The 14,190-nt window shown below is 35.5% G+C and overlaps 1 protein-coding gene across 1 annotated transcript in view; it reads left to right on the top strand.

Moving 5' to 3' along the window:
• The window catches only part of LOC149285932 (low-density lipoprotein receptor-related protein 2-like), a 100,962-nt gene that overhangs the window by 34,807 nt on the left and 51,965 nt on the right, over positions 1-14,190 (top strand). Inside the window, exons 2-15 of the mRNA XM_089494658.1 lie at positions 1,399-1,506; positions 1,869-1,985; positions 2,781-2,897; positions 4,929-5,039; positions 5,572-5,685; positions 6,307-6,423; positions 7,400-7,543; positions 8,097-8,216; positions 10,314-10,442; positions 10,885-11,054; positions 11,918-12,141; positions 12,305-12,511; positions 13,253-13,455; positions 13,810-13,950. Coding sequence (XP_089350784.1) covers positions 1,399-1,506; positions 1,869-1,985; positions 2,781-2,897; positions 4,929-5,039; positions 5,572-5,685; positions 6,307-6,423; positions 7,400-7,543; positions 8,097-8,216; positions 10,314-10,442; positions 10,885-11,054; positions 11,918-12,141; positions 12,305-12,511; positions 13,253-13,455; positions 13,810-13,950 — 2,022 coding nt within the window. The remainder of the gene's footprint in view (positions 1-1,398; positions 1,507-1,868; positions 1,986-2,780; positions 2,898-4,928; positions 5,040-5,571; positions 5,686-6,306; positions 6,424-7,399; positions 7,544-8,096; positions 8,217-10,313; positions 10,443-10,884; positions 11,055-11,917; positions 12,142-12,304; positions 12,512-13,252; positions 13,456-13,809; positions 13,951-14,190) is intronic.

Genomic DNA, 14,190 nt, shown 5'->3' with positions numbered 1-14,190 from the left:
GGTGATTTGATAAGAGTCATTCACCACCAACCCCAGACCTGCACCACCAACCACCACCATACATTATTCCATAGAAGGTATTTGGGTGTTCGTATTCCTGTACCACCCTGTACCACCAATAGCCCAAGTGAGATCTCTGACCACTTACAGCCTGCATTATAAATCAGGATGTCACCGCTAAACAATCAGATTTCTGAATTCCATGTATAAAATGCTCTGCATTCAGTACCAAAAAAGATATCCCAAACACAGTATCTTAACCCCTTAAATGCTATTACTCTGTCTTAGGGATTTTGGATATATTTGTATTAATATACAATATATACAATATTTGTATTAATGGAAACATTTTCAATGCTTTTTTTCTTGTACACAGCTTTTTGGAATTCTCCTAATCACACCATAACCTGTAGGTTTCTTTTTTTACTACGCTAGCTGTACAGTTCAGGACCTCTCCTTCTGTATAAGATGTGTTATTGTCTGTATATCTTGTTGCACATTGCTTCAGAATCTGCTGCCGCTTTATAAAATATGTGTGGAATAATAATAATATACAGCAGACAGCAAGTCATCAGATCTCTAAAATGATCTTAATAATAAGGTGTAAAGAGTTAAGTCAATCTGTACATTATGTACAGCATGGCAGTATTAATCATTAATAGAACTGCTCTGTATAATAATAATAATAAAATGTTTTTCTTTTGTGATTAATAAATTATTCCTACCTTGAAGTCAAACACATTATAATTTTTGTGCACGTTAACCCAAGCAGTGCCAGTTGACAAGAAGTTTGCTCAGAGAAGATTTTAAACATTGAATTAAACAAGATAAAAAAAGACACGACTGCTCCTTAATAAAATTAGGTGCTGCCATGCAATTATCATTAATAAGCGTGTAAGAAATGGAGAAATTAAATATGTGATGTGCTGAAATTTCATTTTATTAAGTAAAACACATTTTTGTATTAAAATTATCTTATACCTCAATCATTTATTCCCTTACCATATTAACCCATAGTACATATTGCTTAGGTTGTATTATTATACTGGATTTTTTTTTCTGTTGCATAAATTGACACAATTTACTAAATGACGAAGAAGACCTTAGTTGGTGCAGCCTAATGTATTTGGGATGATTTCGTAAAAGCTAGCTCACTGATTGAACTTTACATTATGCAGGGCCAGTTCAGCCCTTCTTTGTGGATGAAACCTCTCAAGGTTACGCCTTTATAATGCATAGACAGTGACTTCAACTCTTCTGCAAATTAACCATGAAACTCTCCATTTAGTGAATAAATCCCTTTTTATTTGCGTTGCCTGTGTTCCTAATTTAGATGAAAACGTAGAACAATGTGAAAGAGAGTCACATTCTAATGACTCGATTATTTATATTCTGCAGGGTGTGCGGCTGGGAATTTTCGATGTTCGAATGGTCGTTGTATTCCACAAAGCTGGAGGTGTGATGGGTCAGCAGATTGTTCAGATGACTCAGATGAAGTTGGGTGCCGTAAGTATCAGTGTTTCTTAATCAAGGTCATGTTTACAGTGATACATTTATGAAGGTGAGATCATCTGAGAACTCATTCACACACAGCCTATAATGCTAATTCATCATGCTCTATGTTTGACAGGAGTAGACTTTTAAATCGTGCTGGAAAGTGTTGTGTAAGGAGACCTGGGAAAAGCCCAGGGTGACAGTCACCCTACAAGGTGTTCAGTTGTGAAGAATGAGGGGCAGCAGCTCTTTTCTTTCTTTGTGGTTTCATGGACACACGGGGCTCTTGGTATAAAGTATAAAGTGATGTATGTATAATAATTTCATATCATATGTTAATTACATTTTTATTACTTATTTCTTCTGTCTTTCAGCACCACGAACTTGCTCAGCATCACAATTTAAGTGTGATGATGGAGACTGCATAACTCGGTCTTGGGTTTGTGACGATGAAGAGGATTGTGAAGATGGCTCAGATGAACAGCACTGCCGTAAGTTTATCAACTAATACCTTCATTATTAAAGACTGGCACTGGCAATATCCTAACTTTTGATTCTCTATTATTTGATGTCATGTTATACAGTCTTATAAGATAAGAAGCATTCGGCACATCTTTCATGATGTAAAGACTCAGACCTTAATTGGCCCTTGGTCTTGTCTTAGATTTAGGGTAGCCATATTCCAAATACCCCATATTGGTCTAAATTCCCTCATTGTACATGAGTCTATATTTTCTGCTGGGAGACTGTCCCACTTATCTACCACCTTCTCAGTAACGTAAAACATCCTTCCATTGCATCTAAACCTCTGACCCTAATTTTAAATCATGAGCTCTCATTTCTCCCTCTTTAAAATAATAACAATCCTGCATCCTATACTTTGTTAAGTGACTTTATGTATTTAAATGTTTCTCATCCATTCTCTCTTCTATCCTCCGAGCTATACATATTGAGATCTCTTGATCTTTCTTGTGTTGTATTGTTTTATTTTGTCTGCTACATCCAGAGGTTAAGGGGGATAGTGTCCTGTTCTGTCCACACAATGGAAGCTTGGAATCTTTTCAGAACCTACAACAGGGGATTAAAGTTATGATGGATGTCACAGTGTCTAAAGGGTTTGCAATATATTACGTAGGAGGCTAAATACAACATTGTTTAAAGGCCAATCATCATTTGCGATGACCTTTAACAAACATCTGAAGGATCCTGATCATTGTAGTCCAAAGCTATCCCTGGTGATAGCGGCTTATATGAAGCAGTAATCATGTGATCTGTGTTCGTTACAGCTGGAAGAACATGCTCCAGCCAGCAGTTCACCTGTTCAAGTGGACAATGTATCCCTAGGGAGTACAGGTGTGACAGGACGAAAGACTGCACAGACGGAGCCGACGAGAGAAACTGCCGTAAGATTTCCTGACCGTAACTTCAACATATCAGGCTTTGTTGGTTTTTAATTGACCTTTTAATTGACTTGTGAGATAAGGCAGCTCAATAATATATAGTTTAAAAAAATCTTATTGTCAGAGATGTTCTTTTATTTATTTATAACCCCAGACCATTTCCGTTGTTGTCTGTAAATCACTCACTCACAATTTCTGCATATAGTAAGAGTTGGTCACCACTGATCTCCAATACAGTGTTATTTCATCTTGAAAATTTGTAGACATCTGTTTTATTATTTCTTTATTTTTTTTACTGCTAATTGGTTTCATATATATCTATATACAAGTTTCTTGTTATGTTTTTCAAAGGGGTTTTAAATATATTTGCAGCTTTTCAAGTCTTACTCCAAAACATTTGAAAAAAAAAAAATGGTATCTGTTGGATTAACTTCAAAGGCATAGATTTAAGTAGAGGAAACCATTCCCAAGTAAGTCAAGGGGATTTGCAGCTCACAGGTCTGATTGGTTCTTTAAAGTAAAGAGATCTTTTGGAGAAGGACACAGAATTCTTGGCCTAATGATCCCGACTTGGATACTTCGGCACACGGATCTCAGTTGAAAAGGAGATAAGCACTGAAGTTTGTCTATGACTAAGCTGCATTATTTTGGAGATCACTCAACTGAAAAATGCTTCCAATATTAAATAACGCTGCTCTTTAACATGTCATAAAACGGAACAAGGGTTTTTCAAACCTCAGACCATTTGGGAGCTAATGGGATTAGTGTGAAGGGAAAAACTACCCATGCAGACTAAGATAAACATCTGAGCAATGCTATTAAATTAGTGTGCATGTGGCTTTTTATTTGAAATAGTAATTCCAAGGGTTTTGTAGTATAATTGCAGTTATTTTCTTTTACTATTCTCTTCCATAGTTGCAATTGTTTGATAATGTTTTTCAGCATGCATGCGTCACACAGATCACACACATTGTAGTTCTTTTTTTCGTTGCTGGATTGGATCGTGTGTATTTTTATTGACACACAAAAAAAAAGATTAACCCTTTCAGTGCCAAACCAACCACGTACGCGGTGACACTTTAGGGTGCATGCAGTGGAGGCTGCTGATTGGCTCCTTAGCCGCCTGGCAGACACGATCCCCCCCCCTCCGAGCGGAGGTCTTGTATGTTTAACTGTTCATGCAAGATTTCCTTTTAAGACAAAATCCTTACAAATCTGCAGGTATAACCACATCTATTAGATAAATTTACTAAGGGAGGGTGGTCAAGGATTTTAACAAAATTATTTAAACTCTGTTACTTTTACTATTTAGAATTAGTATGTGATGCACATTTTGCATTAAACGAGGTATCTATGTATAACTTAATGTGTACTGTAAATATATATATATATATATATATGTATATATATATATATATTGGTTTGCTTAGGTTAAGTGTAAGCTGTTTATAACATTTTTCCATTCCATCTAATTATAGCAAAAAAATTAAAAATGATATAGCCTCCCGCAGAGAAAAGAAATCTGGGCACTCTGCGGGTTAAATCCCAGATATATGTAAATCCTGCCGTTTTTGCGGTATTCTCTTGCGTTTAAGCTCTCTGTGCAAGATTCGATTCATAGTCTAATCTATGACTTTTAAAACCATGGCCCTTGTTACCTAATCTAGCCAGTGGGCACATGATAGCGTAAGTCCTGTTACTGGGTGGGTAACTCAGACGCGTGGATTTGTTCACTGGATACTTTTAAGAAGAGGCAGGTGGCTTTTATGTGTTAACAGAAGGAATGTCGGGGGCAGCTAAATATTCCTGGGGAAAGGTCTAGCTGGGGCTGTTTGCTTGGTATGAGTGTATCACGGTGTTCTACAGCTGGATATTGGTTTATAAATAAAATTGTGTGAATAATATATATTAATATCCATTTAAACACCTTACTCAGTTGTATACGTGGCTACTGATTGGTCATGTAAAAAGTCTTGGTAGAGCCTTGCTCTTAGCGTATATGTGACGTAATAACTTGTTACTCGATGTTTTCAGAATATCCCGTGTGCACGCAGCTTTCCTGCGCCAGCGGGGCTTGCTATAATACGAGTCAGAGGTGTGATGGAGTGGTGGATTGTCGGGATGCGACAGATGAAGTTAACTGCAGTAAGTGTGTAACCTCGGCCAAAACTCCAGCTCCCTATGGTATCCACGTGCGAACAACACAGTGCACAAAAGACACAAGATGCTGCATGAGTTAACACTTATCAACCGATAGCATAGTATCTTATATTACATCTGTACATTCAATGTCATGCAGTTTGCTTCCTCTGCCTGATGATGCCGTCTTATAAAATATTTTACAATATTTACATCTTTAGTTAATAATTGGTGCTGGAATCAGAAAAGGAGAGGAGGGTTATCCGGGATGCCATATGTTGAAAAACCTTGATGCCAAGATAGATAGCATTGTGTAGGTTGTTCATTTAGGAAGAAATGTGTTTATTAAAGAAGACCGGTCACAAAAATAAGAGTAATAGGTAATAAAAACTGCCGTTATACGTTGCGTTTGAACACACCATATGTTGTGAGCTTTGGACATTTTGGGCATCAGTCTAAACCTCTAAACCCAAATTTGCTGTTTCCGTTTTAATCTGCAATTCATATGTAATTATATTTACTTGAAATGTCCTTACAGCTCGAAAATGTCTAATCAGCCAGTTCCAATGCCCTAACGGAGAATGCATCCCTCGAGACTTCCTCTGTGACCATGACGATGACTGTGGGGATGGAAGTGATGAAAGAAATTGCAGTATGTTACTTCTACTTTATTATTATTATTAATAATAATATTAATATTATTAATAATAATATTAATATTATTATCATTATTATTATTATCTTTTTATTTATATAGTGCCAGCAATTTACGCAGCACATTTTACAATAACAAAACTAAAATGTCTGACTAAAATTAACGGATACATTAGGTAAAGATGTCCTTTTAATATTTTTTCTTAATTACCGCATTGTATTTTAAAAGTATATGCCATATGGATTGAATGTGTTGTTTTCATTTTAATCAGTGTATTTTATAAAAGGTTTACACTGTTATTATTCTATGTATCTGTAAAAATGATTTAGTAGATAATTTATGCAGTAAGCTACATATATGTTTGTATTTCAGAGATGCTTTTTTTATCAGTAGATGTTTAGAAAGCATAATTTATAACAAATACCTTAACTGAAGTATTTGATCCACAAGGAGCAGCTTTTTTAATGTTACTTTTTGGGGAAAATTGCTGTCCTGGTAAGGCATAATACTAATGAATCTGTGATTTGTTTTTTTGTATGGTATATGTAGTCTGTTTTTGTGTAAGTTAAAAATGAAAGGCAGCCCCATGTTTAATGGATCCCCTTCTTTATGTCACAGCTTACCCTTCATGTGCTGGAGACTATTTCACCTGCCCCAACGGCCGATGTATCCATCAGAGCTGGCTGTGTGACGGCGATGATGACTGCGATGACAATTCAGATGAAGCAGGATGTGGTAAGTTTTATATATTTTATAAATTATCATCAAGTACAGCTCCCTATAAAGAATATCACCATATTTAGAATTTGTGGTATCTATCTGTCTATCTATCTATCTATCTATCTATCTATCTACCTATCTATCAGTATATATTTTAACATTTTGTTGTTATGTACATTTTATAAATTTATTTTGTCTTTTGTTAAACGTTAACCTGCAACCTCCCATTCTTTACAGAATCCTAATTGAGCAGATATATAAAAAGCCCAAGTATTATTAATCAGTTCCGACTTCAATTCAGCCAATAGCCAGTAGAGGCCAGACCTATCTCTAGCTGCTAAATGGTATTTCTTTAAACATTTGTCATGGTTGACATGTCTGACTTGGCATTCCACCCCTGAATACAATTTCCGAGTTTGGTGTTTTTTTTTGTCACGCTCCTCGGTTTTCTTCTAAATTTCTTAAGTTATCTATTGATGTGATCTTCTGTTCTCTTAAGATAAAAAAAATAAAACATTTATCAACACTTAGAACTGGTTATTTTTGCTATCTTAAAATCTTTTTTTTGCGGAATTGTTAAAATTCTTTTTTGTCGATCTGGAAAAATGCATTAGTAATTCATACTCATAAGAGCATTTGCCTCTTTATGTGCCACATTTATTAATTAAAACGTGTTTTATTGTTTTAGTAGAACTATTTTTAACCATTGATATCTGTAGTATACAATGCGCTTTAATCAAATGACTATTAAATATTACATGATAAATATATTGCTTATAACAATAACAATAAGCAATGTGATATTTATCATTTTACTATCTAATAATCATTTGATTCCATTATTTAAGTGCATCTTATACTACAGATATCAATGGTTAAAGCTAGTTCTCTTGTGAGTAGGACATGCTAGTGCAATTTTCCAGATTGAAAATAACAAAAGGCACCTGATTTTAGAATTAATCTTATTTATTTGTGTATTTCTATTTCGTAGAAGGTGGACATGGAGAATGCGGCCCGGGGGAGTGGGTCTGCCCTTCCTCTGAACAGTGTATCCCGATAGATAAAGTTTGTGATGGAGCTGTTGATTGCCGCTTTGGAGAAGACGAAAACAATGCGACTGCAGGAAGAAACTGCAGTAAGTGCTTGCTTACTATTTTCCTTAACTACATGTATTTAGCTATGATTTGGTTCTGATTTCATTTAGTGATTTCAATTAACAGTTTATTATTATTATTTATTTATATAGCACAAACAATTTACGCAGCGCTTAATACAATACAAGGGGTATGACAAGACGAGAATTGACAGACTAAGGCAAACCGATACATTAGGTGGAAAGAGCCCGGCTCGCAAGCTTACAATTTTGAGATTAGTTTTTTTTTGTGGGGGGATTCTACTGAAACTTGAATACACAAGAAGCACCTTTACTAGAAGAAATTTTTAGATGTAAAAAAAATTATAAAATGTTTTTCCAGGTTAATATATTGCTCAAAATACTTTGGAAAAAACGTGTCACTGTTTTTTTTTTATTCTTTTTATTTTGCAATCTCTGCATGTATTGCTGTTCGGGTATCTGTGACAGATATATCTCTGTCATTGAATCCGACCCATGGATAATGATATATTATATGATGATGTATAATGCTATGAATGATATCATTATACTGTATTGTATTTTTTTAACCTAGGTACAAATGAATGTGCTGCCCTAAGCTGTCAGCATCGCTGTCACTCCTCTCCATCAGGGGGTGTTTGTTATTGCCCAGCAGGATATATAATCAGCTCTAATGACAGCCGGACATGCGTAGGTTAGTACAGATATTTATCTCTTTGTGTCCCTTGCAAAACTACCATTGAGTAAAGGTATAAAATATAATACAATAGATTTTTTTGCTCCCAAAATCACATCGATGGAGTGTATTTTATTGAATTATAAGAAGAACATCACTGCATACAGATTGTTGCCAGACAGATATTGTGAGGATTCAGTGAAATCAAATAAGTTTAATCATAATATAAAATTATTCATTTTAATTAAAAAAACATATTATTGCAATGTACAGTTTCTTTTCCATTATGAGATACCTACGGTGTATAATGTACCCTAATTAAAACAGCGATTTACCTAGAGTTGTCTTCAGAAAGCATTTAAACAAATTAAAATTTTAATAAGAAAAATGATTTTTTTTTAATTCTTATCTTTCTCTACTCTGTTGAGAGTTAATGTCCAATAACTACTTAAGGACTGTAATTTATCTATTCCTGGCCGGAGTTATAGTTGCCGTCTTGTCAAAGCTTTTTCTTTATCTGTAGATATCTTTGGCAAGTAAGATCACATCAGATTAAATTCCATTATCTTAGATTCTCCTTCTCAAAGTCAGAGACAGTATTTTACTAATTAAGTACCTTGAAAGTCTAGATATTTCCTATGAAACTGTAGAAGATCAGTTTACCGATTGAAAATGTTATGTCATTGGGAAATAATATAGGTCTTGACTATGCCGTATGGCTCTCATTTCCAAGATACTTTTTTCATATTAGATGTTTGAAATTTAACATTACTTCAAAGATCATTTCACAAAAAAAGCTTTCTTAGGTAACCAAGTTTTGTCATGTATTCCAAGTTGAAAGAAATAAACAGAGCACAGTAGGAGTCCATTAAAACTCTGCTTAAAATTCAATACTCCTTCTTAAATAAAACCCTTAAATTGTCCAGAAATACGACCGGTTAACTATATGGCACCCATAGTCTTCTCCAGCATGATCAATGTGCTGTATCCAGTGCCTTCCGACACCCAGGGCTGGCCCTAGGGGTTCTAGCTCCTTAGTTCGATGTGTTTGGGACTCCCTCCTGCATTTACCTCCTTGCTAACACAGGAAAGATTCTCGTGGTGACACTCGCTATCAGCTCAGTCCCCTAGTTAAATCTAACTAGAGATGGTTGAATAGAAATCAACCCATGTACGTGAGATCTGATCAGTGAGTTCTGCAGAAACAGCCAGAACTGGACAATAACTAATATACTGCAATAAGATGATTTTTTTCAGATTGCCTCATTGTCACCGGATCAGTTTGCAGATACTTTCCAATATCTATTTTTATACAAAATTAACACAAGACACAAAGGCATTCTGATTATTTCTCCATATCAATGTGCGTACCTGTTCTGGATCAAAATGGCTGTGTCTGGAAACATGTGTTGAAACATTACTGATATGAAGTTATATTATGGAGTAAATAAAAGCGCAGTAATAATAACACAAGTCATTAGCAGCTGATTTCATTAGTGCCAGGTGACTGCTTGTGCACCTAGAAGGAAAAGTGGTAGAGGTTAACACAGTGAACATGTAAACATGTATGAGATAGGCATAAGACTATCCTGAATATAAGACGAGTCCAAGGACCTCATAAAAGTTTTTACCATACCCATAAACCTCCCAAGGGAGCCTACCCAGAGCTCTCCCTGTTCTGGGGAGAGTCTTTTTGTGGGGTAGGATTAATCATGCATGGGATCGGGGTTAGCCCCAGATGGTCTTTAGTGGGTGGAAAGCGGGTAGGAGTGGGTGTGCTCAAACACTGTGCCCCTGCCTAAAGAAAGGGGAAACCAACCCGTTAGAACCCGGGTAGCAGGACTTCACCCAGAGACTCTAGGTCACACCTGGAGAGTTTCTAGGCATGGTTTTTACAGGAGGAAAAAATGGGCAGACTGGATGGGCTGAATGGTTTTTATCTGGCGTCAAATTCTATGTCTTAAGCTGCAGGGGGCCTGTAATACTGACCGTTTAATACTGACCTAGAATATTCTCATCTAGTATATTATAACCAACCACATGACCATGAAAAAGGGGTTTCAGCTGTAAGAATCATATTCTTTATATAATTAGTATGTTTTTTTCAACCTTTAGATTATGATGATTGCAAAACATGGGGTATATGTGATCAGATTTGTGAAGACCGGATGGGCAGTTACCATTGCAGCTGTGTACAGGGATACATACTGGAGCATCACAGACACTGCAGAGCAGACACTTCTAGTAAGTACTAAAAATCACATTACACTGTTTTATTACGATTATTACCAAAAAACTTGTTCAGCTAACTCGCATTAAGGGTAGCCAAATTCAAATTGAAAGAGGCACCTATATGAAAGAGGCTTCTCGAACATTCATAAATAGACATGTCAGTGTTTCCATGCACGGTCAATCCAAGGACAATGATTGAATGTTTTAATACTTACACATTTCCTATAAACCTCTACTGGTAAAATAAAACAGATGTGGAATTAACAAAACATGTCCACATTTATATACCAGTTTATCAGAGAGCACAACCCCGTCGATTACATGAAACCACTTCTCTACGATGCTTGGCCGTACAATTGGAGACGCTTTAAAATCAAGCTTAGAATTATTTGAGTTTTGTTAATGGTAACATGAATCTTGTTACTATAGTATGAACATTTTATTTTTTTAATAGCTGGCGCTCCTTTGATTATTTTCTCAAATGGACGTGATCTCCTAATTGGCGACATTCATGGGAGAAGTTACCGCACGTTGGTGCAATCACAAAATCGGGGTATCGCCGTTGGTGTAGATTTTCACTTTCAACTTCGGCGAGTCTTCTGGACAGACACTGTACAAGACAAGGTATTTGGAAATGAAGACAAGCACAAGACAAATCATTCAAGATGAACATGTTACAAGGATGCCTCTCTTTATTTATTTTTATATTGCTAAATGGCTCTGATTACATAAAAGAAAAACATATCTTGAGACATTTTAATTACAACTGCTATCACATTACTGTTACAAGGCATGTATCAAACAAAGCTTTCTATGTGTCTTTCTTGTGCAAGCTTCCATGATATTCTTAATGGAGTCAAAATACCTAATAGTAGACATTCTTTTGAAACTACTCAATCTTTTATTAGTAATTTTTGGAAACCCGATCTACCAAAAGTAAAAATGCCTTTTTTTTCCTAAATGATACAAATCTATTTTTTCTGCATATTTTTTCTTGGCAAGGCAGTGGATCTCTTGACAGAAACACACTGAACCAGGCCATTGTTTTAGTACAGATTTGTTAAGCCAAACAGAACCTGCATAAGAACAAGAGAAGCAAATCAAACATTATTTCTGGAACACAGGCTGTGTATCGACATTTTCTTGAAATACTTGCTAGTAAACTTTCCCTTATCTTTCCCTTATATTTGTAGCTAGTTTGCGGAGAATGAACTATATTTCAGAATCAGCGTTGAGAATGTCTAAGGCTGTTAGCATACGCTATTCAAGAATGACACCTCCTAACTCTATATTCCTATTTAATAATAAGCATTTCTTACACACAAACTGTTGTTTTTTTTAGCAAGTACATCCTGGACTCCAATTTAGTTCATTAAAAAAGAAAAAACCACATTCATCTAATTAACATGATACGCCATTAACAACACTGAAATTGTTATGACATTTACCAACGTTTACCGTTTGTTATCTTCAATTGTATTATTCAGGTATTTTCTGTTGATATTGATGGCTCGAACATTCGTCAAGTCCTAAATGTTTCCATTGACACACCTGAAAATTTAGCAGTCGACTGGATTAGTAATAAACTATATGTGGTCGAGACCAGCGTCAACAGAATTGATATGGTTGACTTGGATGGGCAGAATCGGATAACTCTCATAGCAGAAAATTTGGGCAACCCTAGAGGAATTGCACTCGATCCAACTGTTGGGTGAGTCTACGTGCTTCAGTACATAGTTTTCTGGTTAGGTTACAAACATCTCTGTTTTGTTTTATCAACTGTGGGCTAGTTTATCACAACCTAGCAATTAAATATTTTTTCTCTCACTGTTTATCTCTCTCTCTATATACATATGTATTATTTTGTATTTTAGGTATTTATTCTTCTCAGACTGGGATAGTGCTTCCGGTGATCCCAAACTGGAAAGAGCATTTATGGATGGCACAAATCGACATGATGTCATTAAAACCAAATTAGGGTGGCCAGCAGGAATTACACTTGATCTTGTATCGAAGAGGTTGTACTGGGTTGATAGTCGCTACGATTACATTGAGTCTGCAACGTATGATGGTCTGCAAAGGTAGTGTCACTTAGCCAACTTTATGTATGTGGTTCCATTGGATTTATGAATGGATACTTGGTTAACATTTTAATTTATAAATTAAGCTAAATTAATAATCTTCTAATTTCTTCACCGTCCATTATCTTAAATTATTATAAAGAAAATAGATTACTATAGATGATAGTTCTCTCAAAATTCTGATTAATTAAATCTTATTTTCTTTACAAACAACTGGAATATTTATTTCTTTATCTGTAAAGAAATGTCATTAAATACTCTCTGCCAGGTATAATACCTTGTTCTGATCACCATTATTTTCTGTACCAAAAAAGTATTTCTTTACTAAGTTACTTTATCGTATATCGCTCACTATTTATATACATAAATATGCATAAATATAATTGGACTAAAATAAAGATATGTGTATTTATTATTATTTGAACCACGATGTCACTCGTATCTAATATGAAACCAAATTACTAATAGAAAGTGATTTTTTTATTGAAAATGCATTTGTGTTGAACTCTGTTATAATAATTTACAGAGCCCTCCTAAGGTTAACCATGCAGGAATAGTATTAGGGTCTGATCTAACCAAAAAAGTATTTATGATTCACATGATTAATTAAACAGAGGGTTTAATGTGCAAATGAATGTGGGTGCTTCCACTGCAGCGTTTCTTACCCTTGGGAGCTCCTGCACAACTAAAATCATAATTTATGGTTGAAATTAAGTAAACATTTTCTTTTCCTTGCTTCAGGAAAACTATAGTCCATGGAGGAGATATTGTCCCTCATCCCTATGGAATAAGTGTTTTTGAGCATTATGTGTACTTCACTGATTGGACCAAACTTGCTGTGATGAAGGCCAATAAATTCAGAGATGACAACACAAATGTTGTTTTCCATTCTTCACTAAGGCCGTACGGAGTCACCGTTTATCACTCCGTCAGACAGCCTTACGGTAAGCAAACTGACAATTGTTTAGTATCTTTTTTTAATGAAAATGAATACTTTATACAATTATAGAGTTGGAACATAACCTGTTCAAAATTGTCTTGAAATGTTTTTCTCAAACAAAAATGGTGGGCTAATATTTAATAATCAAAAGTTTTTGGAGACTTGAAAAGCTGAAGAGACAAAGAATGGTGGGGTACTTACTGGGGCTTCCTGGGGGACTTTTTAAAGATCTGAAACCAGGCATTTTTCATCCTATTTAAACCACATTTTTACCTATTGAAATAAATATGTTAACATTATAGCTTGAAATGGGGTCTATTGGATTCATGGAGTTATTGATTTTCTTTTGCGCACCTAGTACGGAATCCATGTGGAAACAATAATGGAGGTTGTGAGCAGATCTGCGTCCTTAGTCACAGAACAGACAACGATGGCTTGGGATACCGATGCAGATGCAAACTGGGTTATGATTTACATGAAGATGGAAGGCGCTGTGTTGGTATGAATGTCATTTACATACTGTTAGAGTGACAATGATTAAGATCATATTGTCTGAGATCACAATTTGCTTTATTGTCTGACTAAGAGTTGGAGAAATGTCTTTGTCCTTCTCTAAATAATGGCCTTAAATGTTGTTGGAGAGTCTGCCTCATACTGGGCCATCAGGCTACCTGGTGCATTGCTTAATGGGTCAATTGGAGGGTATCAGCCCCATACAGCAGACACAATCTGCATTACA

Source organism: Sceloporus occidentalis, unplaced genomic scaffold, assembly GCF_023333645.1.
Source record: "Sceloporus occidentalis isolate IW3139 unplaced genomic scaffold, rSceOcc1.0.p SCAF_74, whole genome shotgun sequence".
Lineage (NCBI taxonomy): Eukaryota > Metazoa > Chordata > Lepidosauria > Squamata > Phrynosomatidae > Sceloporus > Sceloporus occidentalis.
This window is presented reverse-complemented; position numbering and strand designations above follow the sequence as displayed.